This window comes from Brachypodium distachyon, chromosome 1, assembly GCF_000005505.3.
Source record: "Brachypodium distachyon strain Bd21 chromosome 1, Brachypodium_distachyon_v3.0, whole genome shotgun sequence".
In the NCBI taxonomy this organism is placed as follows: Eukaryota; Viridiplantae; Streptophyta; class Magnoliopsida; order Poales; family Poaceae; genus Brachypodium; species Brachypodium distachyon.
This window is the reverse complement of record NC_016131.3, coordinates 71,498,590-71,521,911: the sequence shown is the minus strand read 5'-3', so window position 1 is coordinate 71,521,911 and position 23,322 is coordinate 71,498,590. Positions and strand designations below refer to the sequence as shown.

Here is a 23,322-nt window from a genome sequence, read left to right as displayed (position 1 = left end):
TGGATCCAAAAAGGCTTTCGTACGGAGTAGAAAAATTCCCATGGGTTAAAACTTAAAATCCTACAAATTTCGACGATCATTCTAGAAAGAACCTGACAGGATGTGCTCACAAATCTGTAGGTCAAGTGGCTTTTGCAAGCACACTGGGACCAAAATACTAGGGCCTGTTCGGCAGAATTTGGAGCTTATACCTATCAAACTAGATTTTCAATTGATTTCGCTGACAAGAGCAATAAGGATTAAAAATAGAGTTCTCAAATTACAGAACCTTCAGTTTCCAGTTCGCAAGATACGAACAACTTCAGTTCAGTAGACACAACTGTACAGAGATGGCACATGAACTAAGGAAGCCGAGGCAGGAAACAGATGAACTATTCAAAAATGCACTCTTAAATACAGGAAAGGTGTCCCAGGAATAACATAACATGCTTGTCAAAATCCCACAGAAATGAAGCAATGGTACAGATACCATTGGTGATTATAGCTAAAAACTGGGAAGGCTAGTCGATGGTTCACAACGAAACAGCACTACGGTTCGGTTCCAATCCACAGAACGCGTCCCTTCTCTCTTTTTTGTAACAATACAGCACCTGATGGTCTAATAGTTCTGGTTGCCCCGCCCACGTCCAGGACCCATCCGTCCACGACCTCGCACATAACCCCTGCCGCCTGGGCCACCTGGGCCGCCTCCAACTCTGCCACCACGCTCGTATCCTGGTCCTGCAATGACAGTTCCCACCATTGATTGTTTAAAGAACTCACTATGCAACAAGATGGCAACTGATCCATTTACTTATCTTTCAATAAGAACCAATTACAACACCAGATAAACTGTGAAAGCAAACACCAGAACCTTTGGATGCAATGACAGATCCCATAATCGATTGTTTAAGGACTTTACTTGTTTTTAAACAAGAGCCAATTACAGTAGATGAACTGCGAAAGCAAAACACAGAATCATCGAAGTAATGCCATCAAATGATTTTTGGAAGAAATGGGATGTTATTATTCTATCATTTACAGCATCCATCCTTTTTCTGAATCACAAGCAGTCATGTTTGATTAATGTGATTGCAATACACAAATATGGTCTAAAAAGATGGGTTGGGACTTACACAAGAAAGTTGTTAAGAAACTATTCCTAGTTCACCAATATCTATATAACTCAGTTTTCAGAATATGTTTATTGCACAATACCCACATGTCTAACAAAGAAAATAAAGAGAAATCAGATTAGCTCTAAAAGTAGTGAAATCATATCATTGGCACCAAAGATCAAATCGATACAGTAATATACAGTCATTTCTTCGTGTGTCTCCTGATTAGCAAGTTCAAACAAATACTTCGACCAACATCTGGCATATGGGAGGCACCAATCAGCGGCACAAATTGTTGCCAGTTATATTTGCAGTGAGTTGAGATAAATAAACAGGACAGATGGGTACCAATAAAAACTTCAATTTATGACTCAATAGAATGTAGGTCACTGAGATTACACATACCACTGTATCCCCAGTTGCCTCTTCCTCTGCCACCGCCGCCACCACCACCACGGCCTCTGTTCTGGTTGTAGTTCCAGCCACCATTTTCTGATGAGGCAAATGGTGAGTGTAAATAGTTATATAGAATCTTCAGAAAACAAAACAAAACAAAACAAAAAGCACAAACAACATATAAACTGAAGCAATTTAGACACTAAACTATTCTAGAGATTGCATCGTCATAAATACTTCGCCAATGGTATTGAAAACTCAAATAACAGAAAACAGAACAAAATCTATGATAGCACTTACCATATCCCCCATATCCACCTTGGTTGTAACCATATCCACCTCCATAGCCACCTTGGTTGTGTCCGTACCCTCCTTGGTTGCCATATCCACCTTGGTTGTGACCGTAACCTCCCTGGTTGTCATACCCACCTTGGTTGTGGCCATACCCTCCTTGGTTGCCATATCCACCATAACCTCCTTGGTAGTTATCATACCCACCATAACCTCCGCCATAACCTCCCCTGCCACCCCAGCCCCTTCCTCGCCCTCTGCCTCTTCCACGTCCACGTCCATATGAATCTTCAATATATGTGGAACAGGTTAGAGTTCAGTCACATAAAAACTACATCTAGTAATTGTATGTTCACCTGTTTGACCATGACTTTGCCTTGGCGGGTGTTGTTGTTGATATTGCTGAACCTGCTGGTACCTTGGTTTAAGTGGCTCTGCATGGACTGGAGCTTGGTATCTAAAAAAATACAACAGTATCGCATAAAAGTCTATTAGAAGAATACTCATAGGATCAAGCTAGTGCATCCTTAGATGCTTCAAAACAAATCCTGAGAAAGAAACTATGTCAAGCAGAATACCCAGGTGCATTCGTGTCAAGCTCCTTAGGTGACAAGGAGATTGAGATCATTGAAACATGACGAGTCATCTCCAATCTGCAACAAGACGACAATATTAATAAAACAGACCAAGAGGGTGATCCAAGGATATATCAGCAAATGCACAGGTTTGAGACTTAACGGTACAAGGCCTTCCTCAATGGGTTCCCATACATCAGTAATACTGACTGAACTTATTGTTGTATCTTGATGCAACCCAGGGATCCTTTTCTGCAGTTAATAGAGCTGGTAAATTTCCAAAAGTCAAAACAATGGTGTCTAAAGAGACCTACGAACAGACCAACCTTTATGATCTCAGCAATAGCCACTGTCTTGCTGATAGCTTGTCCCATAGCCTTTAGCGCAATTTCTTTCACCCTTTTTTCCTGCTTTCATTGGCTTATAAGATTCAATGCATGGATACCACAACATATGATTTGGGTGAGTAGTAATAGTGAGCCAATTACAAATGGCATCACAGGATATAAACTAGCAGGTCATAGTTGTACAAGAAAGGTTGAGATTAACACATTTGTTGCATGATGCATCCTCCTTGATTAAGGAATAAACAGACTCCAGGATGTGGTATCACCGTATCACTACCAAGGTAAAATGGGGTAAGATGAATAAAAGCACCTAGCTTCTGGAAATGGCAATGACCAGTAGTAATCTAGAAAATACAAAACAGCAAGCCATGCTGGCAGCATAACAGCAACGATATCGGCTAGGTGCAAGCAAAGGGCCAGCAGGGAAACTCGTTTGATGCATCTAAGAACAGAAGGGGCAAGGAACCCATTCAGTGTTTTGGTTCGAATCTCAATTCCTTTATTGGCAATTGGCTCTGTATTAAGGGGTTCACACCAAGAGAATACCAGCCTTTGCCAACTAAACATGATGGAATCTGTTTCGGATAATGACTGTCAAGAGAACCCTCTGAATTGAGTGAATTCAGTCATCAGAACTAGAAGTACAGCGAGATCACTGAAAGGTGAGCGAAAGAAAACATTGCACAGTGCAGTAAACAGCAGTTGTCAATTTGCACTCGAGAAAGAGGAGCATAATTTGTTGTAATGTGGATACAATCGGTAACCAGCACCCCTGACCGAATGTATTACTCACTACTCTACGATAGTGTATTGCACAGCGGGCATATATCCTGGACCGAATAACATTCCATTTAAGAGGGTGGGAAAATATCACATTGCCGTAAATTTGGGGTTTTGGTCTTGGAGCACCAAATCTCGTAGAAATAATGCAAATTGCAAAACTAGATATCATACATGTTAATCGCCAGCTACAAGGGACTCCACACAATAAATCAAAGGTTCCTACCCAGAAGGTGCATGTCTCGAACCCAAACACTCGATACATCGTGCGTCCGATACCACAGGGGGTGGCTAACCCACAAGCATTTCCATCAGGGCCCAGACAGGGCATTTCTACCAAATATTGCCGGATATGTTTTTTGTTTTCGTGCAGCAACGAGATCTAGCAGGATATCGCACCGATGCGAGGCTGCTCCCGTGAAACAGGGGATGGCCGACGGATGCGCGAGTGGCGGCTGGTGTGGTACCTGGAGGAGGGAGGTGGCGTATGTGACGTAGTTGCGGATGAGGCCTTGTGTGGTGATACGGATCTCGTTCTCGCTGATGGCGGCGGCCTCGGGCCGCGGCTTCTCAACCCGCTGGTACCGATCCATGGTGGCTCGTTCCTCCGCCGGTCTGGCGGCGCGGCGGCGGCGGCGGCGGGTTTTGATGTGTTGCTGTTGGAGGGGGTGGGGGGTAGCAGGGGAAGGGAGTGGAGAGTTGGCAGTGAGAAAAACCCTAGAAATAGGAGAGATGGAAGTTAGGGTTTAACGGCATCCGGGGGTGGCGGCTGCACGGATGGATGGGCGATGTGTACATTTAGATTCGTACTTTTTGTCCTCTTTTCTTTTTCTTACTTTTGGTTATTGCATCAGGATATGATCCGTCAGAAGAAAAGGTGTTGGTACGACAGAAATAACTTCAATTTTTCGTAAAAGGCCATGGCTGATTAAAAAAAGAATTTGTGTGCCACTAAGAATGGATTGTTGGATTTTTTCATGAAAAATCGATGCAAATGACTTCTTTTTTCCGACTCCACGGGTTCATCTTGTGCCATGTCAATTCATATGTGTCATAGATTCTATTTTATGATTGGCCTGGTAGTCATGAGCCGATGACTAGGGGGTACATTTTGACTTCAACATGCTTTGTTTTACAAAATGAGATTGAGAGATGCAAAGTGGATAATAATCTCCCTAACACACATTGTCTTATCGATCGAGATTTGTACATTTCAGTATTATCATAGATTTCAATGTTCTTTCGTGGGAAAAATACATATTTGAACCATAGGCAGAGATGTAGTTTTTTATGAATGAAAGTGAGTATAACAAAGTTGCAGTCTCTCAAGTGAAAAAACCATATGTTTTCTTGATCGCTGAGATACTTAAAGCCAACAAAAACTAATCATTGCCCTAATTCAATCTATAATGTGAATCATGATTACTACATACTTATTTACGGGTCATCCTATTGTTGTGACAAAATGGTTGTGGAGCATATGCAAGTTTTCAAGCAAGACTGCCGTTTGTCATATCGCTCCTCCAACATTGATCTACAACAAAGCCATTGTCAACCTCTAGACCCCGAAGACATAAGCGCTTGTGCTTACTATTGGCGAGGGCTCACAGTCATCGGTATCTTTTGACTAAAAGGTTAGGACCTGGTCGATTTTTAAGCTTTCGTTTTGATTTCGTTGCATAAATATTAACAGTAGTGTATTTTGCTTTCATTTCCATAGTCAAACCAAGCCCAAGCCCATACGGGCCTGCCGGCGAGTAGTCCATATGGCCCCTATCTGGCGCCGCGTCACCGACCCTTCCAGAAGGTCTCGCCGACGTCACTGGGATGGATACAGCAAGGGGCGGCTGCTCATTACTTCCAGCACTGACAGTGTCTAAAAAGGAACTCCGGCGCTGACAAACCGGACCCATAGCTCGACTCGTCGTCTCCATCGCCGAAGCAGAAGATCCCGGCGATGACGCGCACCTCGCCCCCGCCGCCGCACCGCATGGCAGCTCTCCTTTTCCAGCGCGTCCTCCTCGCCGTCCTGCTCGTCTGCTTCGCCTACGCTGTGGCTTTCTTCTCCTTCTCCGGCGGCGGCGGACGCTTCGACCCTTCCCACGCCGTCCATGTCTCGTGGCGCCCCAGGTGACCGACCAATCTCCCTCTCTCCGCCCATACGACCGTAGAGCCCTCCGAACAAGGCCCAATCGCGTTATAATTGTGGTCCTCTTATCTCCTTGTCCAGGGCGTTCCTGTACAAGGGTTCCTGTCGGCGGCGGAGTGCGATCACCTCGTCGCGCTGGTAAGTGATGAGTTTATTTGCTCGCGTGCTCGCTCGAATCTCTCTGTCTCGGCACGCTTAATCACTTACCTGACAACGACAAATTGACATGCATGGGCTGACGGCTGTGCGTGTGGCGAAGGCGGAGGGCATGCTGCAGAAGTCAACGGTGGTTGACGGGAAGAGCGTGATGAGCGAGGTGCGGACCAGCATTGCGCTGGCCATCTAAACCACTGATGGAAAGAGACTAGACAATTTAATTCAACACTCACCCTACGTTTGTTTGGGGTGCCGCAAATATTTGTTTAAAATACTGCGTTGGCCGGGAGTCGAACTTGAGACCTCCCGTTCTGATACCATATTGAACTGCATGCGCTAGCTATCTAAACCAAAAGCCCGAACTTATGAAAAGAGACTAGACAATTTACTTCAACACTGGCTTGTGCCGGAGGAGTTGCAACGTATGCACCTTATAGTCACATGCATGAACATTGTAAGAGGTTTGCTGACCGGGCCATGATTGATGATTTTTTAGCGAATCGAAATAAAATCATTTGTTCAGTGATCTTTGTTTCTCTGTTTCAACTCATCGTGTTTACATACATATATATACCGTTCGATCGATCAACGAATCATTGCCCAGTTCATCCAAGAACAGTACTAGTGAAGTTACAGTCCGATTAATTAAGGACGTCTGTACTGTACGTGTTTATATATGTACTGCCGCAACAGATATCCTCTTCGATCAATTCTTGGCCGTGTTGACGGTGACGATGCCATCGTTGCCGGCGAGCGCCCGGTACTTGTCCTTCCGGGTGAAGCCGGTGCACTCGTAGGAGAGCGACGAAGCCAGCAGCTTCTGCACGTGGTTGGCCACCTCATGGCAGGACCTGCCACCGCCGCCGCAGGTGAGCTCGGCGGGGAGCTTGTCGAGGAACGTGACGGTGTACCGCGGGCGCGGGTTCATGAAGAAGTAGAAGGGGTCCATCCCTTTCCAGCCCCTGGCCGTGGTGCCGTGGTACATGCTCATCTCGCAGTCCGTGGCCACGGGCACGATGTGGTCGGTGAGCTCGGCGAAGAGCGATGAGAACCGCAGCAGGAATGGCTCCCGGGACGTGGTGCCCTCGGGGCAGATGGCCAGGTCGCCCTCGGCCAGGAGTTCCCTGATGGCGGCGGCGTCCGTGGCGCGGTCTCGCGTGAGCCGGACGGTGGGGATCGGGGAGAGGAGCTCCGAGAGGCGGGAGAGGGAGTAAGTGACGACGGGCACGGGGCGGCCGAGCGCCACGGAGAGGAAGACGGCGTCCAGGAGCGTGCGGTGGGAGCAGACGAAGAGCGAGCCCGTGCGTCCCTTGGCGCGCTCGGCCCGTGGCGGGGGGGCGCCCCGGACCACGATGCGCACGCCCAGGCTGCAGATGGCGTGGTAGAGGAACGGCATCGGGACGAGCGAGGCTGTGGCGACGCGCGCGCAGGCGAGGAGGAAGGCGAAGGGGAACCATGCCACGGCGAGGAGGGCGGCGAGAGGGGTCGGGCGTTGGACGAGGCGGCCGTCGTGGAAGAGCACCGGCTTCGGCAGCTTGTCCGCGCGCACGGCCTCCACCGGCGTGTCCGGCACCAGGTACGCCTCCTGCGGGCACACACAGTTAAGTACCACGTTCCAATGCCAAAGGGAAATACTTGAATATGTGTTGGTGGCTCCCGGCCTGCAGCCAATCAAGGCCGATGCAAGTGCTGAAGTGCATGATCCATGCACGCCCTCTGCGTGTAGACGCATGTGCAAAACGTGTAGAAACACACACAGAGGTGATTAGCGAATGACGTGACCTTGCAAATTCTCATGAATTCGTAGTCCGACGGCCGGCCGCCCAGCGCGACGTCCGGCAGGTTCCCGTCACCGACCAACTCCCTCAACGCCTCCGCCTTCCTCTCCCCAACGAGCACGCCGCCCCAGCGCGCGTCCACGAGCCCCGTGGCGCGCCCACGCCACGTCGCGAGCTCCGTGCCGGCCACGGCATCCACACCCAGATGGTCACGCAGGAACGGCTCCGCCATCACCCTGGGCGTGGCCGTCACCACGAGCCTCCGCCCGCCGCCGCACGCCGAGAACACGCGCCACGCCGCCGGGTGCACGTCGGCCGCGTAGAACCTGGGCAGCGCGGCGCGCGCCGCGGACTCGATGTCCGACACGCGCGCGCCCGCCGTGGCCGCGAACACCAGCACGCGGAGCCCCGCGGACTCGGACACGGCGCGTGAGAGCGCCGCGGCGAGCGGCGCCAGCAGCAGGAGGAGCGCCAGCCGCGGGACGCCCCCCGTCTCGAAGGCCACGAGCGCGTAGTAAGGGAAGGCGCTCCGCGACCGGAGGAGCGTGCCGCCGAGGCTGGACACCACCGTGTGGGAACCCCGGCGCGAGGCCGACGCGTCGCACCTGTGGACGTCCGGGAACGGCGTCGGCTTCGTCGTCGCTTCGTCGCTGCTGAACACCATTGCGCTAAGCTCGAACGCGCGGCCGGGACGGTTCAAACTTACCTGTATGTTTACGTTGGCTTTTCCTGCGCACTTGTGGCTGCGCACAAAGTAGGTGCGAGGATTTTATAGAGCGGCGACGCGTGGCTGCGTGAGAGTCGGTCGGGCTGTTTGTGTGAGAATGGACAAGACAAGTTTTCGTGGAGTGGGTGATTAACGTGTTGATGCAACGCAGTATTTACAGAAAAAAGTCTTCGTCCCGTAGCGTCTGGTACGAGTCTCGTGGAGAAGCAATCGCTAGTACAAACAATTCAAAATACCATGACTTTTTCGGAACATACCAGGACCTGCACTCATCTATCACGATGCACTGGACACCAGTATACGCTTAGCATTGGACTTTACTCTTATTGAACTCATAGTATTTTTAATCTGTGCGACTGAGACTAGTTTAAGTGGTCTGGTTGCTTGGTTCACGTACTAAATTTGACATGAGTGTCACATTTTTCCTGCATTATTTCAAGATTTAACCGGCGTTATTCTTTCAGTGATATGTGACATACCCGTCAACAGCGAGGCGCCTACGTGACGTTTATAGGGATGAGCGTACGCGCGTGTTGTGAGCGTCTGCGTTTGTATTGTGTTCTCATAAAATTTAATCAATGAGCCCCCGAAGAATGTATACTACTCTCTCCGATTCATAAAAAGCATCCTTGCTTAATACAAAATGGACGACACTTTCCATGAATCGGAGTGAGAATGATTTACCAAGACTCTCGGTGATTATGGTCGTTTAATGGACCGGAGGGAGTATGAGTTTTACCAATGTCCCTGCCACGACCACACACCCCGCTCGATCATGTCGTGTCTTGTGAAGATGGGTTCCGAAGTTTTAATGTTAACAAAGTCATCACAACCACCTCATTTCCATGGTGGACGATGAGGTTGCTACGGTGACTTTGTCAACATTGATGCTCCACGACTCCGGGTCTTCATGAGGTGACGTGTTAGTGCAGTGTGATGACATGTATGGGTGAGTGTGTGTGTCCTGACTTTCTACTTGTTGCTTGTCAAAATAAAAACAAAAAAAGTTGTGCATATTACTTTTTGAGTGTGCTATTCTTCTGTCAACCAGTTTGCTAATCATAAAGTTTAAAATTTTCAAAACTAATTTTGAACATTTTTTTACAAAACTTGAATTTGCACACAATTTCTTGCGTCTTCTTTGTCCGGTTTCCATTTGATGTAGAATCGGAGTCTAGAATCATCAACATCTTGGAAGTCTCTAGCATGATGGTTTTGGGACTCTAGTGGAACCCCTGATATCCTGGGTTCGACTCCTTTGGGGAGTGAAAAAATTCCATCGTCTGTCCTACGGCAAAGCATAGATCTAAGGTCCGGTTCAATCTCACACGGGTTGCGATGCCGCTGCGTATGGGTGGATTGTAAGTTCAGGAATTTTCAGGACTTGCGTGGAAAGTGTTTCTTCTGACAAAAAAAAACCTGGGATTTGTCTGCTACGAGCGTTTTTTTTTTAGAATCATGGACATCGATGACCCTAAACGTTGACATTTTATTTGATGAAAACTGGTTACGTATTTTAGATTTTGTGTACAACTTTCTTTTTGAAAGTTGTGTACAGCTTTCCAGTTAGAATGTGTACATCTAAGTAGGTGCACACTTCAGCAACTAACGCTGTGTATCTTTAGCCTCTTTAGAAGATGTACATCTAAGTAGGTACATGTACATCTAAGTAGGTGATCTAGGTCTTATTTGTTTCCTAGGACAGCAAATGAATTCGACATGACTGAAGTTTGTCAAAATACCGATGGATTGATTGCACGTTCAAAGTAAGAAAACTTTCCGCGAAGTCTGAGTCCATAGACTATTTGGTACAAAATGTAGTGAAAAACTATGAAATAAATAGTTAACGTCGATTTTTTTATTGCACTATAAAGAGTAGAAAACAAAAAAAAACACCGTGGATAGTTAAAGTCGATAATACATATATGTGTGAAATGTGATGCAAATAAGTATTCCGAGTTTTTAGTACTCTCTCCGTCCCAAAATAAGTGACGTTGATTTTTATAAGAATCTATACAAATTCACGTCACTTATTTTGGGACGGAGGAAGTAATTTATAAAAAAAGTGTTCTGAAAATTTATGTGGCGACAGTCTGTTATGACAATGTTGCTTGCTAGCAATCGCTAAACGTTAATTATGCACAGGTTTTGTGTATTTCATACATGGAACATTGTATACAGCCACATTTACAACACCAACATCCCTTGCCACTGTTGCTTGGTAATGACCCATACCGTGTGTCTTATACATGTGGAGCATACCGGGGTAGGTATCGGTTAGCTCGTGATGCTGCGGCCCAAACTTGAGTTCCACCAAACCCCGATCATCGACCCTGGGCACCTGGACTAATCAATCTCGACCGTCCGAGCTTCCGATCCGACGGCCTGCGAACTCCGGCGGATCCAAGCAGTTGGTCATCCCGCTGGTTCTACGGGATACGATCATACGGGAGCCTTTATACAAGTATACAACTAGACGTCCTTCTCGTTTTCCCTGCAATGAATGGGCGTGTCAGCGTAGGAGCAAGTAGACGGTGTTGTCACGGAAAGGCATGTTCCCGTCACCCCAAAAAGCAGCACTGTACTACTCAAAAAGAATAAAAGAACCACCAAAATAATATAGAAACGAAATCAAGAAAAGAGTGCTGCGTTTCTGTCCTCCTGTGCTCGGCGTGCTCGTGTATGTACTGACCAAAAGCGTGACGTGGAAATGCAATCACAGTGGCTTTATTTCGGAGGTTAGGCATCTCTGTCGGATCGTTCATGTCATGTGCCGAGCTTGATTTGCAGCCGGGCCACTTGCTCCTACCCACGTACCCCGGTATCCCATAGAAGTGAGACATAACAAATATCGCTATAGTTTCCACATTACACAATGATAGGGCAACACTCCGGCCAAATAAATCAGCGGCAGAAACCAGCCGACAATTAATCAGTACACTAATAATCCTATTTTGACTGTAGCTAATGTTCGTGAGTATGATCTCTCGATCTCCAAAGGGAAACAGCGGTTTCAACTTCCAATCAATGAGGTCCGGAAACTCGGGATTATGAGGAATGGAGATCGATATCGACATTCTATGTCCACGAGCTGTGTTTAAGCTGCGTGCCTAATTACTACTGTAGTCCTGCTCAAATCGGTCCCTTGCAGAGCGTGCCTCTCCTAGTGCCGGCCATGCCAGATCGTCGGCATCGACGCCCGCGGGGCACGGCACGGCACCGTCGGCCGGCCGTGCGACGAATGGGTCACGCTGGTGGCGCAATCGCCGTCTGGTCCTGTATCACGGCCGTTAATGGGCGTGGCGCGTGGCGGGCTTGACAGCCGGCACCTACGGGGGCTACTCTCGCTTTCTGTAGAAGCCGGGTCAGATTTGCGTCGCGGCCGCCTCAACCGGGAGAAAAAGGAGTACATGAACTGTTTTGGGGAGAGCCTAGGCGATGAGAGGAGAGCGCGAGTCTAGGTTTTGGGCTGTCGCGCGCGAGGATGGGGCTTCAGCAGCACCATCTCCGCGTCCGCTGCTCGGGGAGTTCGTGGATTTGGCGATGGAGAAATCTCGCTCCAAGCGGCGGTTCGCGCCAGGCGGTCGTCCGCTGGGTGGGGGTTTGGCGCATCGGGAAGAATGGTGGCGTTCGCTCCATCGGAACGCAGATGGATCGTTCAGATCTATTATTGGGAGGGAGATGAACACTGGTCTTGGTCAGGTGAAGTGACCGTCCCCACACGGGTTCGATTTCTGTGCTTTTAGTGTTACTTCCTGGATCGACTTACTGACACAGTTTCAAGATATAATATCATAAAACAAAGGTCTCAAGTATTACAACGCATCATCCAGAATTTAAGAGTACTTACAAACTCGCATAACCTCATGGGTTAGCTGGAATTAAAACAACAGTTCAACATCGGAAAGTGAAAGATACAAGGGCTACATCAATACCACGGTGAGAGCGTATTGGAATGTAGGCCCGTAACCCAAAGATCAGATCGTACCCTTACTCTTCGTCGAAGCTTCCTGCATCATTAAACGATACTGCCACTAGGGTCAATACATTGAATGTATTGGCAAAATCACTAGTAGTTATATCAGAACCTACCAAGAATATGCATAATCTGGCAAGGTGGGGTTCAGACTATTTGCATAAAAGCTTAATTGTTTAAATCTATCTTTTTAATCAAATAATTTTATCACTATTGGACACGGGGTAGACACACCCATGCTCCTATTAAACTAAGAACATTGAGTAGACACATCAATGCTTCTAAACCCAAGTTCAGACCATTCATTTTATTAAGAAATTAGAATGAGTGAGACTTTCCTTACAGCTCCACTAACTAGTTGCTCAAAACTGTCCATAACCGGGGACACAGCTAAGTACTTAGTTTTGACACTCTCGAGAGTTTGTACACATTCTTCACAAGAAACCGACGTGTTAATCCCTTACTGTCCTCAGGGTAGAGTAGCAACGGCGTCGATTACGAAATTTTCAGAGGTAATTCCCTAAACCACGAGAGAATCACGCTCCCCCCTACACAGGCTACCTCAGTACAATTCCTCGGGTCTAGATTCATACAACATACTCTATTCTCGCCAGAGTCCATTTAGCATTGTGGTTGTACTGGAAGCTACTAAGTAGGAAACTAGTCCAGTCTCGGTTATTCCAGGTGGCATTCCACATTTGCGACGCAGGCGCTCCCACAGACATGGAGAGACGACTCATAGAAATGGACCCATAGAAATGGACCTGACGCCGCATAACATCAAAATCCTCAAAGCCGCCCACCCAGGATGGTTCATTAAATTAATTGTTTTGCCTTACTCTAATAAAACATCTCATTTCCCCATAGACATCACAATATCATAATGTAATAATTTCCCCCACGATACTACCATAGTCTAGCATTCAACTACAATCGATGGCAAATTGGTAGTAAGGAATGGCGAGGGTAAAACTGTATTACCTGGGATTTATAGCTAGCATAGAGGTACAAGTAATGTTCCTAATGCAACTAATAAAACAACTAGTGCATAGTAAAAGTATTTGGAAAATGATCAAAGTGAACTTGCCTTGCCCAAGGTTGTGGTAGTTCTCGCACTCTTCGCAACAACAAGGTTCACAATCCACACAATCTAAAATAAAAGGACACACACACACACACATAAACATGCTATTCAATAAAAAACATGCCATGGTGCAATAGTCATGATGATGCACATTTAGTTTGGTTCTAAACTTAACATGTTTAGTTTCTGTATTAGGGAGTTTCACAAAAGATTTGGACAGATTATACAATAATAAGAAGATGCTAACTTTGCACAAAGCAAAGCTGAGCTTCAACTAAAAGCTTATTTGATTTTTGTAAAGCCTAGAGCAAGATTAAATTTGTGTGGCAATATTATTAAAAAAATAATTTCCCTTCTGGTCCTAAAGGACAGAGAGTATACTCAAAACATTTTTCAACAAGCCAACATGTTCAAAACTAGTTTGAAATAATTCATATGAAATTTAAACCCTAATTAAGCATTCTGCAATTTTCTTCTGTTAAAGTTGCTCAAAGTCCAAATTAAACCATGCCAAAAGATTCTACATGTTGTGAGGATTCCACAAAGGTATAGAACTTCAAATTTGGTCAAACGGTTTAAAAGACATGATGATTTGAATATCCATGGGCTTTTCTGCAAAACTGCCGATTATTTCGGCCGGGAATCAAGTTTTAGTTTTATACGGTGACACGTGGCGCAAATTCACTGGCCGGTACCGGTTCGGGTAAAGGATCTAATCCTAACCGTCTAAAACAGATCCAACGGCAGAGGAGCTTGGGGCTTACCGGCGGGGGCGCTAGCGGCGGCGAGAATCGGCGGTCCGGTGAAGCTGCGGGCTCGAGGATTGGTGGGGATGACGCGGCTCGGCGAGGCGAAGGCGAAGGCGGCGGTTGCTCTCCTCGGGGACGATGGAAACGACGCCTAGGACGCCGGAAAGGGACGGCCGGCGGCGGTGCTCGGGCTAACGTCGGCGACGGCTGCGAAGCTCCAAAACGAAAAAAACAACAGCGTCAAAGGCTGCGCCTGAGAGAGAGGAAGAGAAGGGAGTAGGCGGCGGCATGCGGAACTCACCGAATCGTTGGCGGGGGCGAGAAAACGGCGGCGGCAGATGCTTTTTCCGGCGAGCAATTCCGGCGAGACGAGAGCGAAAACGGGCAAGAGAGATGGGGGAAAAGAGAGAGGAGGTTGTGGGCTTCGGGGTGACACGCTCAAGTTTGAAGGTGGGGCTGCGTGGCCGGAGAAATCGGGCGGAGTCGTCGTGGGCGCGGACTCGTGCGTGGCCGGGGATTTCGGAGCAGCAGTTGGAGACGAAGACGGAGCCTGACAGCGGGGTCCGCCTGTCAGCGGCACGGGCAGCGCGCGCAGGCTGGTTGGGCTGCGGCCTGGTGCGGTCGGGCGCAGGTGAGTGGGCCGGTTCGGCCCATTTGGCCGGGCCGGCCGCTGTTTCTTTTCTTTTCTTTTCTTTTTTCCCTTTTCTATTTTCTGTTTTTTGAATACCAATTTTGATTCAGAGCTCCAATTCAAACCAAATAAATTGCAACAAAATTGGTAAAATCATATTTTCATATGATTCAACTTTTGGGACAAGAATTCCCTCAAAATAAAATATTTAAAAATACTTTTGCCCATAAACCAACCTTTAGGGCTTTTTGGCTATTAAAATAAATAGTGTTTCAAATCAAATTCAAATGCCAATAAATGGGGTAGCTTTATAAATGCATTAAACCCCTCATGGGCTAAAGTGGAAACAACCAAAATCAAGAAGAAGGCCAGATTCAAATAAAAGTACTTTTGTTGATGAGTTTCCTGACTTAAACTTTAGGGTTTTTAAATGTGATTAAATGCAAAGGTGACATGATGCTTATGAAATGCAATGCATATGAAGGGTTTTGGAAAAAATTGGGATGTTACATCAGGTAAATCAGCTGAGCACAGATGTGAGTAGTTCTTCTCGGAGGTGTGAGGTGGTGCCTGATACGGATTCTGATCCGATTTTGCGGGTGGCTGAGGAGATGCCTTCCTCACCACTCCATTGTATTCAATTGTTTGGGCACGGGGATGATTGGGAGCCTCTGATGGTAGAGCGCCCTGAGATTCATGGGGATGAAGTTGAGGTCTCTCCGTTGACGTCTTGTGAGGAAGCTACAGTATCTCCGCAATGGCGGGATATTGTTCCACATCAAAATCAATTGGAGACTCTCATGATGGACTTGGTTTTGATGACTGGGCCTAGTGTCCAGAGCCCAAATCGCTTTGCTCCTCCGAGCAATGGCGGCTTGCCACTTGGAGGCCTTGTGGGTGTTGGTGCGAGGCCCTTCCTGGAACATCTTTCCCCTTTCTTCCAGCACTTGTGGGGGAGAGGCGGCTCTAGGGTTTCTAGGGAAACTAGTTCGGTGGTGGGTGAGGGGGTAGCACGAGAGGGCGATAGCGGCGGTGAGATGGTTGGGGAGGGCGTGGGGGATTCAGGGGCGGTGGCGGTGGCGGTGGCGCACCCCGCCAGTGGGCGGGGGATTGTGATGGCGGACGCAACTTCAACACCCAGCGGCAGGGATTTGGTCAAGGAGCTGGCACTCAAGCCTTGAATCATGTTCAGTCTCAGACGGTGCAGAATCATACCCAGTCTCAGGTGATTCAGAATCACTGTCCCCCCCCAATCCCAGTTCCTCAATCTCAACAGAATCAGAATTTTGGGGATGCTGGTGGTCGGTCTTTGCAAGGGACTTCGATGGGGCAAACTCTGCATATGGGGCAGGGGTAATCACATAGTGTCGCACAGGATTGTGAGTGCTAACTCGGAAGAACAGCAGGGTCCTAGGGGAGCCGTGGGGGTGCAGAGTGGGGAGAGGGGAACTGTAGGGAGACAGATTGGCTTGAACAATCAGAATCAGGAGGCTGCTCAGGGCGCTAAGAGATTGGTCCAATGTCAGAAGTGTAAGGAATTGGGTCATGGGATGAAGGATTGTACAACTGCAGTTCATTGTATCATTTGTGCCAAAGATACTCATCTTTCTAAGAACTGTGTTTGGCCTAAGCAAGTCAAGCCTGTGGCTAGCTTTGTGGGTTATGGGGCTCCAGGGTTGGGATGTCTGATGATACATAATACTAAAGTATCTCATTTAGCTGAACATGTGAACCCTATGGTTGTGATTCATACTAAAGGAGAGGGGATAACAGAGCTGCAAGTGGCTGTCTATGTTTAGATGAAACTGGGAATGGAGAGCTAAATCTAATGGAAGAAACCAATTTCTCATGAGAATGCCAAGTAGGGCCAAACTTGAGGAACTCTGCAATTTTGAAGACTTCAAACTGAAGGGTCTTGGCATCTCCATTAGAGTAACTGAATGGATTCCTAATGTGACTGCGAATGGTAAATTAAACACCATATGGGTTCAGGTGCAAGGTGTGCCAGATTCCTTGAAACATTATATGGGACTATGTGAAGTAGGTTCTATTCTTGGACCTGCGATTGATGTGGATATGGAGTTACTCAGGGAGAAAGATGTGATCAAGATCAAGATGGGGATCAGGGATCCCGCCAAACTACCCATTCAGACTGAGATTACCACTAGAGAACTGCTTTTATATGATCTCTTCTTCTCTTTGGACAGTGTTGTTGAAGAAGGATGGCAGAGGAACCTCAAGGGCTGTGAGTATGCCGGAGGATGCTTATGATCCTAGAGATCTTAAGAAACAGAAGACAGCTCCTAGCTCTAGAGAGATAATTCAGCTTGGAAGCCCTTCTCTTGCTCAGTTTGAATCTGCAAAGACAAATTCAGAAGGGGGGGAGGCAATAGGTTTGCTCCTTTACTGATGAATGAGAGAGGAGATCCTGAGGTGGTGCCTCAATCTAATAGACAGGTTGAGCTGCAGGAGGCTGAGGAGGAATTAGCTAGAAAAACAGCTTTGATTGGAAAAGAGAAAAAGGTGCTGGCTGACCTTGCTCTTGAGAAAGCTAAGGTGGAGCTTGAGGTTCAGAATCACATGATGCAGCCGGAAAAGACTAACAGACAACTTAAGAGAAGTTCAAAAGCTGCTGGAGATTCATAAAGATTATGGATATGGGGTTCAGGTGCCTGGGAGTCAGGAATCTGAAAATAAAGAAGGCAGTAAAGAAATTGAGGATGAAGAGGAACAACTTGATTACACTGATAGTCAGGACAAACAGGGTGAAAGTGGTGAGCTTCATGACTTAGGGGATGGAAACATTGATAGCCTGGAAGATGTGGACCATGAGGGAAAAAAATAGGTTGATGGAAAGCAAAATCCTGAAAGAGCGGCGAGGTTGAAAGAGAGGGAGTTGAAGAAGGTGGAAGACTTGGCTATTGAGAGGGCACACGCTAAAAACAATCTAGGCAAAGGAACTAATGACAGTTCCTCCTTCTTACCAATTGATAATATGTCTTGACATCAAATCGCTTCTAGTATTGGAATCAATTTGGGTGTGGCGATTGATATGGTGGATCATAACATAGGTTTACCTTGAGCATGCTAGGATTAGTTTATATGAGCAAAAAGATAGGATTCCTGATTTGGGCAATCCTATTGGGGCAAATAAAATTCAGACTGGAGATGCAGTGCTTGATGATTTATTAGCTGATTTAGATGCTGAAGAAAATATAGCTGAAGATCCTGATAATGAGGGATTTCAGCTTGTTTGTAATAAAAAAAACTAAGAAAAAGAAAAAGCAATCACCTGATATTATCAGTGCGAAGGCACTAATGAAATTCAGAAAGAAAAAAAAGATGAGAGGGCTTTTCTGGAATATTAGGGGTGTGGGGAAGGCTGAAAAATAAAGACATATTAGAGAGCTTATTGCAGAACATCACTTAGATTTTTTGGGACTCCAAGAAACTATGAAGAATGAATTTTCTGCAATTGAGCTGAGTAAATTTTTTGGGAGGGGGGGGGAATCTTTTCTTGGAAATGGTCCTCATCCAAAGGGAGATCTGGGCGGATTTTAGTGGGCATAATTCTGTGTTTGAAATTGTTGAACAACAGAATGAGGACCATTTTGTGAGGTTACTTCTCTTTGATAAGATTTGTGAAACCAGATGGAATTTAATTGTTGTTTATGGTGCTGCTCAGATTGAACAGAAAGAGAAATTCCTTACTGAATTATCCCAGGTTTGCCAAAAAAGTGATTACCCATTACTTGTGGGGGTGACTTCAATATAATTAGGAAAGAGGTGGAAAAGAATAAAAAGGGGGGTTACAATAGATGGAGCTTCTTGTTTAACGCTGTTATTGAACAAGTTGGATTTAGAGAGTTAGCTTTGAATGGGAGGCAATATACTTGGTCAAATGACCATGAGGATCATACATTTGAAAAGCTTGATAGAATTCTTATGAGTACTGACTGAGAAGATCTCTACCCTTTGACTGTTGTTAATGCTTTAGATAGGATCTTGTCTGATCATGCCCCCCTCCTCTTGGATTCGGGAGTTAGATTAAAAAAAGATCCTATGTTTCGTTTCGAAGCTAGTTGGTTTGAGAGAGAGGGGATTAGGAAAATTATTGAGGAGATATGACAATCTGCCCCTACCCATTTAGCTAATGTGGATAAATGGCAATGGATTTTGAGGAAAATTAAGAAAAAACTTAAAGGCTGGAATAGGAATGTAGATGCTGTATACAAAAAATTAAAGAAAGAGATTTCTACTCAGATTGCTGAATTGGATTTGTTGGCTGAAACTAGTGGTTTGTCATTTTCTCAAAGTGAGCATAAGAAAGAGTTGGAGTTGCAGTATAATAGGTTGTTAAGACAGGAAGAACTCAAATGGCAACAAAGGTCTAAGGAGAAGGATGTTATGAAAGGTGATAATAATACAAGGTACTTTCATGCTAAAGCAAATGGAAGGAGGAGAAAAAATATCATTCTCTCTCTAGAACAGGAGGAAGGGGAAATTAAGGGGGAAGAAGATCTCATGAGATACATCATTGACTTTTACAAAAAACTTTTTAGACCTTCAATTAACAATTCCATTTCACTGGAAGTGGAGGATACTAGTAGAATTAGTGATAATCAGGCCTTGGAGCTGATCCGCCCATTCTCCATGGAAGAGCTGAAACTAGCAGTCTTCCAGATGGAAAGGAACAAGTCCCCTGGCCCTGATGGCTTTCCAGTTGAGTTCTATCAGAATTACTGGGATATAGTTCATCAGGATCTCTATGGCTTGCTGATTGATTTCTTTAATGGCTCATTACAAATTGAAAGACTTAATTATGGCATTATTACCTTGGTGCCAAAATGCAAGGACGCTAAACAGTTTCAGAAGTTTAGACCCATTTGTCTTCTTAATGTGAGCTTTAAGATTATAACTAAAATCCTAATGAACAGAATAACTTCTTGCATAGGGGAAGTTATTGCTGCTAACCAGACTGCATTTTTAAAAGGGAGGTACATTATGGAAGGTGTCATGGTATTGCATGAAACCTTGAATTTTTTACATGTAAAAAAGCAATCTGGTATTCTGTTTAAAGTTGACTTTGAGAAGGCGTATGACAAAATTAAATGGCCTTTTGTGTACCAAATGTTGAAATTGAAAGGCTTTCCTGATAAATGGTGTAATTGGATGATGAGTATTATGAGAGGGGGGAAAGTTAGTGTGAGAGTTAATGACTTCTTTGGCCCCTACTTTAAAACCCACACCGGTTTGAGGCAGGGTGACCCTATGTCCCCTTTGCTTTTTGATTTGGCAGCTGATGCCTTGGCTATTTTGCTTAAAAATGCTAATAAGAACCAGCTGGTTAAGGGGATTGTTCCTGAACTAGTGGATGGGGGCATTAACATTTTGCAATATGCCGATGATACTATTCCAGTAGATGCTGTTAGAATAAGAAATAAGCATTGGAAGAAGATTGAGAATAAGGTTGAAAACAGACTTAGTTGCTGGCAAGGGAGAATATCGTCTGTGGGGGGCAGAAATATTTTAATTAACTCTAGTTTGAGCAGTGTTCCTTTATATATGATGTCATTTTATGAGCTCCTTGTTGGGATTTGTAAAAGAATTGATTTCTATCGAGCTCGTATGCTTTGGCAGGAAGAGGAGTGAATTAAAAAATACCACCTTGTTGGTTGGCAAAAAGTTTGTCACCTTAAGGAGCAAGGAGGTTTGGGGATCCTTAATTTGGATGTAATGAATAAGGCCTTGTTGGGGAAATGGCTCTGGAAGCTATTTAATAGCTCTGGCATGTGGCAATGTTTGCTTAGAGCTAGATATATCAAGGGCTGCTGTTTTGGGGGGGTTAAACATAGAGCTGGGGACTCAATGTTCTGGTCTGAGCTTTTACATCAGAAAAATGAATTTCCGAACTTATGTAAATTTAGAATTGGGAATGGATTGAGTACTAGATTCTGGGAAGACTGGTGGATTGGGAGCAAGCCTTTAAAATTGCAATTTCCTGATCTTTATCAAATTTGTTATAGTAAAAATGTTTCTGTGGCTGCAGTAATTAAAGGGAAAGGTGCCACGGTCTGTTTTAGGAGAACTCTGTGGGGGGAGCTGGCTAATGATTGGGGAAAGTTCCTTGCCTCCTGTGCCAAAGTCACTTTGAATGCTACTAGGGATAGGGTCTGGTGGACTCTTTCTCAGAATGGCCAGTTTACTGTTAGTTCCTATTATAGACACTTGATGTGGTCTAGTGTGGTTTTCCCTCAGAGATTTCTATGGAAAATCAAAGTACCTCTAAAAATTAGAATATTTTTGTGGCTCATTACTCACAAAAGTATCTTGACCAAAGATGTGTTGCAACATAGGGGGTGGAAGGGTGACACTAAGTGTCAGTTCTGTGGGATGGAGGAGACTATTGATCATCTGTTTTTACATTATCCTTTGGCTCGTTTTATGTGGAATGTGCTAAAATGTGCTTTTGATTTGCCAAGATTACCTGGAACTGTGACTGAATTATGGCAGATTTGGTTGCCTGCTTTTTCTGGATCTGTTAAGAAGTTGGTGATGGTAGGAGTGGCAGCTTTGTTGTGGGTTTTATGGAATACATGAACCAAAGCCTGCTTTTCTAATATCAGACCTACCTCTCCTTTCGGTATGGTGAAACTTTTATGTTATTGGCTTAATCTCTGGTCCCTTTTGCAGACAAAGGAGGAAAGCAGAACTCTGCTTTGGTGGGGGACAAGCCTGGTAGAACAGGTTGCTAAAGAAGTGTTTGATGCAGCTAAAGGGTGGTGCCCGCTGCGTCAAATTGAGGGACTCACTCAGTTCCATAATTCTTGTCTCAAATTTGTTCAAAAATGGATGTATCTATTCCTAAAAAGTGTCTAGATACATGTAAGATTTCGACAAAATTATGGAACGGAGTAGTAATTCTTTTTGGATGGTTTCCCATGAGGAACCCTAGCTAGCCGTCGGAAAAGTATCGTCAGAGTCATGATTTTCTGTCCGTTCCTCATCTCCGACCGCCCATTTGGAATTGCAAGACGAGAAACCACTAAGTAACATCTGGCACAAGCTGAGTCGGCTGAGGGCAAACTGCCAGTTGAGGCAACGACGTATGAAATAATGATCTCACAGCTCCATCTTGGTCATGCCATAGTCAATACGTTCTACTCGTTTACTCGTGGTTTGTGCTATTTAGGTCATCTTACTCGTCATTTTGGCGAGAAATCTGGGTTCGACAACCAATTTTGTAATGGGTATGTCACTCGCCACAGTAAGTTCAACGATCTTATGTTCTCATTGTTTGGGGGTGAGCAAATTTTCGAAACATACGAGGTTACTCTAGCATGTCTGGTCTACAACAGTTTCTCTGGAGATATGATTGACAGTTCTACCGACTTTTGACTATGAGAAATCTTAGTGTAATTTCTAGTTTTATCACGAATATTTGATGTTGGCTTTTATTTTAGTTTTTTCGATCGTCTGTACTCTGAATCCTAAATCTAGATGTTTCTAAAAAAAAGTATAGTGCTCCATCATAGCCATCTACCTGATACGCAAGGACGCTCAGAGAACTTTGGAATTTGACGCAAAGCGCACAAGTTTCATCAGGATTCAGGATTCACCGGTTCCTGTCGCCTTCTGCCACCATTCTGGCACTACGAGGTGCAGAAAACTTCCAGTCCTCCTAGACATATTCATAAGCGTTTAGTATTACTAATGTTGTGGCATAAAACTATTCTATTAGATACTTTTTCGGATAAGAATTAAATTGCATACCTTTTGTGTTACACAAACTCTATATTCGTCGGATTTCGGATCAGATGGACCCAGAGTCCATCCACGAGATCAATATGCCGCTACCGCTCATTTACCTGTCCAATTGTCCATTGAGTACACAATGATGCTCCGGCGGCAAGTAGAATAAAATAACTTTTCTTTTGTAAGGATTTTACTCAGAGCACCACCTCCCCTCGGCGGCCCCACCTACCGCTATGCTTCTAGCTGTCTCTCTGTAACGCATGAAATATTTTTGATGCAACAATGTCACGTTGCCCAACAATAACTCCATGGAAAATAGTATAAAATCTGTAGGCATAAATTTAGAGATCTCCATAAATATATGGGGGAAAATTCACGGCAAGAATCTAACTCCATGGCAATTAAAAATTTGTAGGCGTAAACATATGGAAAAAATTCACGGTAAGAATATGTACCTTGCGGACTGCAACAAGGATTTTGTTTACTAGTACGCAAATATAAACTTGTAGACATAAATATATGGGAAGAATTCACGGTAAGAATATATACTTGCGGGCTGCAACAAGGATTTTTCTTTTACTAGTACAACAAAACTAAAAAATTACATAAGCTTGCGGACTGCAACAGGGATTTTTTTTTGACTAGTACAACGTAAATATAAATTTGTAGACATATATTGTATGAGAAAAATACACCGTAAAAATATATACCTTGTAAACTAGAAAAATTCACGTTAAAAATACCTTGTAAACTAAAAAAATGCATAATTTAATGAAAACCAGGTGCTGATGTCTAGCACATGCCACATGCCACCACGGAGGACACATTTAA

At 45.3% G+C, this 23,322-nt stretch overlaps 2 protein-coding genes across 2 annotated transcripts; both read right to left on the bottom strand.

Moving 5' to 3' along the window:
* Positions 1-259: 259 nt before the first annotated feature.
* Positions 260-4,198, bottom strand: LOC100830556 (glycine-rich cell wall structural protein 1.8). Its single transcript, XM_010230838.3, has 8 exons — positions 3,954-4,198; positions 2,686-2,766; positions 2,523-2,611; positions 2,363-2,437; positions 2,141-2,241; positions 1,794-2,072; positions 1,503-1,589; positions 260-720 (listed from the first exon to the last, which is right to left on the bottom strand). Exons 1-8 carry the CDS (start codon positions 4,077-4,079, stop codon positions 599-601), a joined length of 960 nt encoding a protein of 319 aa, XP_010229140.1. The 5' UTR covers positions 4,080-4,198; the 3' UTR covers positions 260-598.
* A 2,090-nt stretch (positions 4,199-6,288) lies between these two features.
* Positions 6,289-8,380, bottom strand: LOC100845764 (glycerol-3-phosphate 2-O-acyltransferase 6). The gene is made up of 2 exons (XM_003561985.4): positions 7,574-8,380; positions 6,289-7,376 (listed from the first exon to the last, which is right to left on the bottom strand). The coding sequence occupies exons 1-2, from the start codon at positions 8,231-8,233 to the stop codon at positions 6,498-6,500; spliced, it is 1,539 nt and encodes a 512-aa protein (XP_003562033.1). The 5' UTR covers positions 8,234-8,380; the 3' UTR covers positions 6,289-6,497.
* Between the last annotated feature and the right edge of the window lie 14,942 nt (positions 8,381-23,322).

Coding starts and splice junctions, on each gene's coding strand:
- LOC100845764 (XM_003561985.4), bottom strand. CDS start 8,233: ATGGTGTTCAGCAGCGACGAAGCGACGACGAAGCCGACGCCGTTCCCG. Junction 7,377..7,573: donor AATTCATGAGAATTTGCAAG/GTCACGTCATTC, acceptor GTGTGCCCGCAG/GAGGCGTACCTGGTGCCGGA.
- LOC100830556 (XM_010230838.3), bottom strand. CDS start 4,079: ATGGATCGGTACCAGCGGGTTGAGAAGCCGCGGCCCGAGGCCGCCGCC. Junction 2,438..2,522: donor ATTGAGGAAGGCCTTGTACC/GTTAAGTCTCAA, acceptor GTCTTGTTGCAG/ATTGGAGATGACTCGTCATG. Junction 2,242..2,362: donor CTTGACACGAATGCACCTGG/GTATTCTGCTTG, acceptor GTATTTTTTTAG/ATACCAAGCTCCAGTCCATG.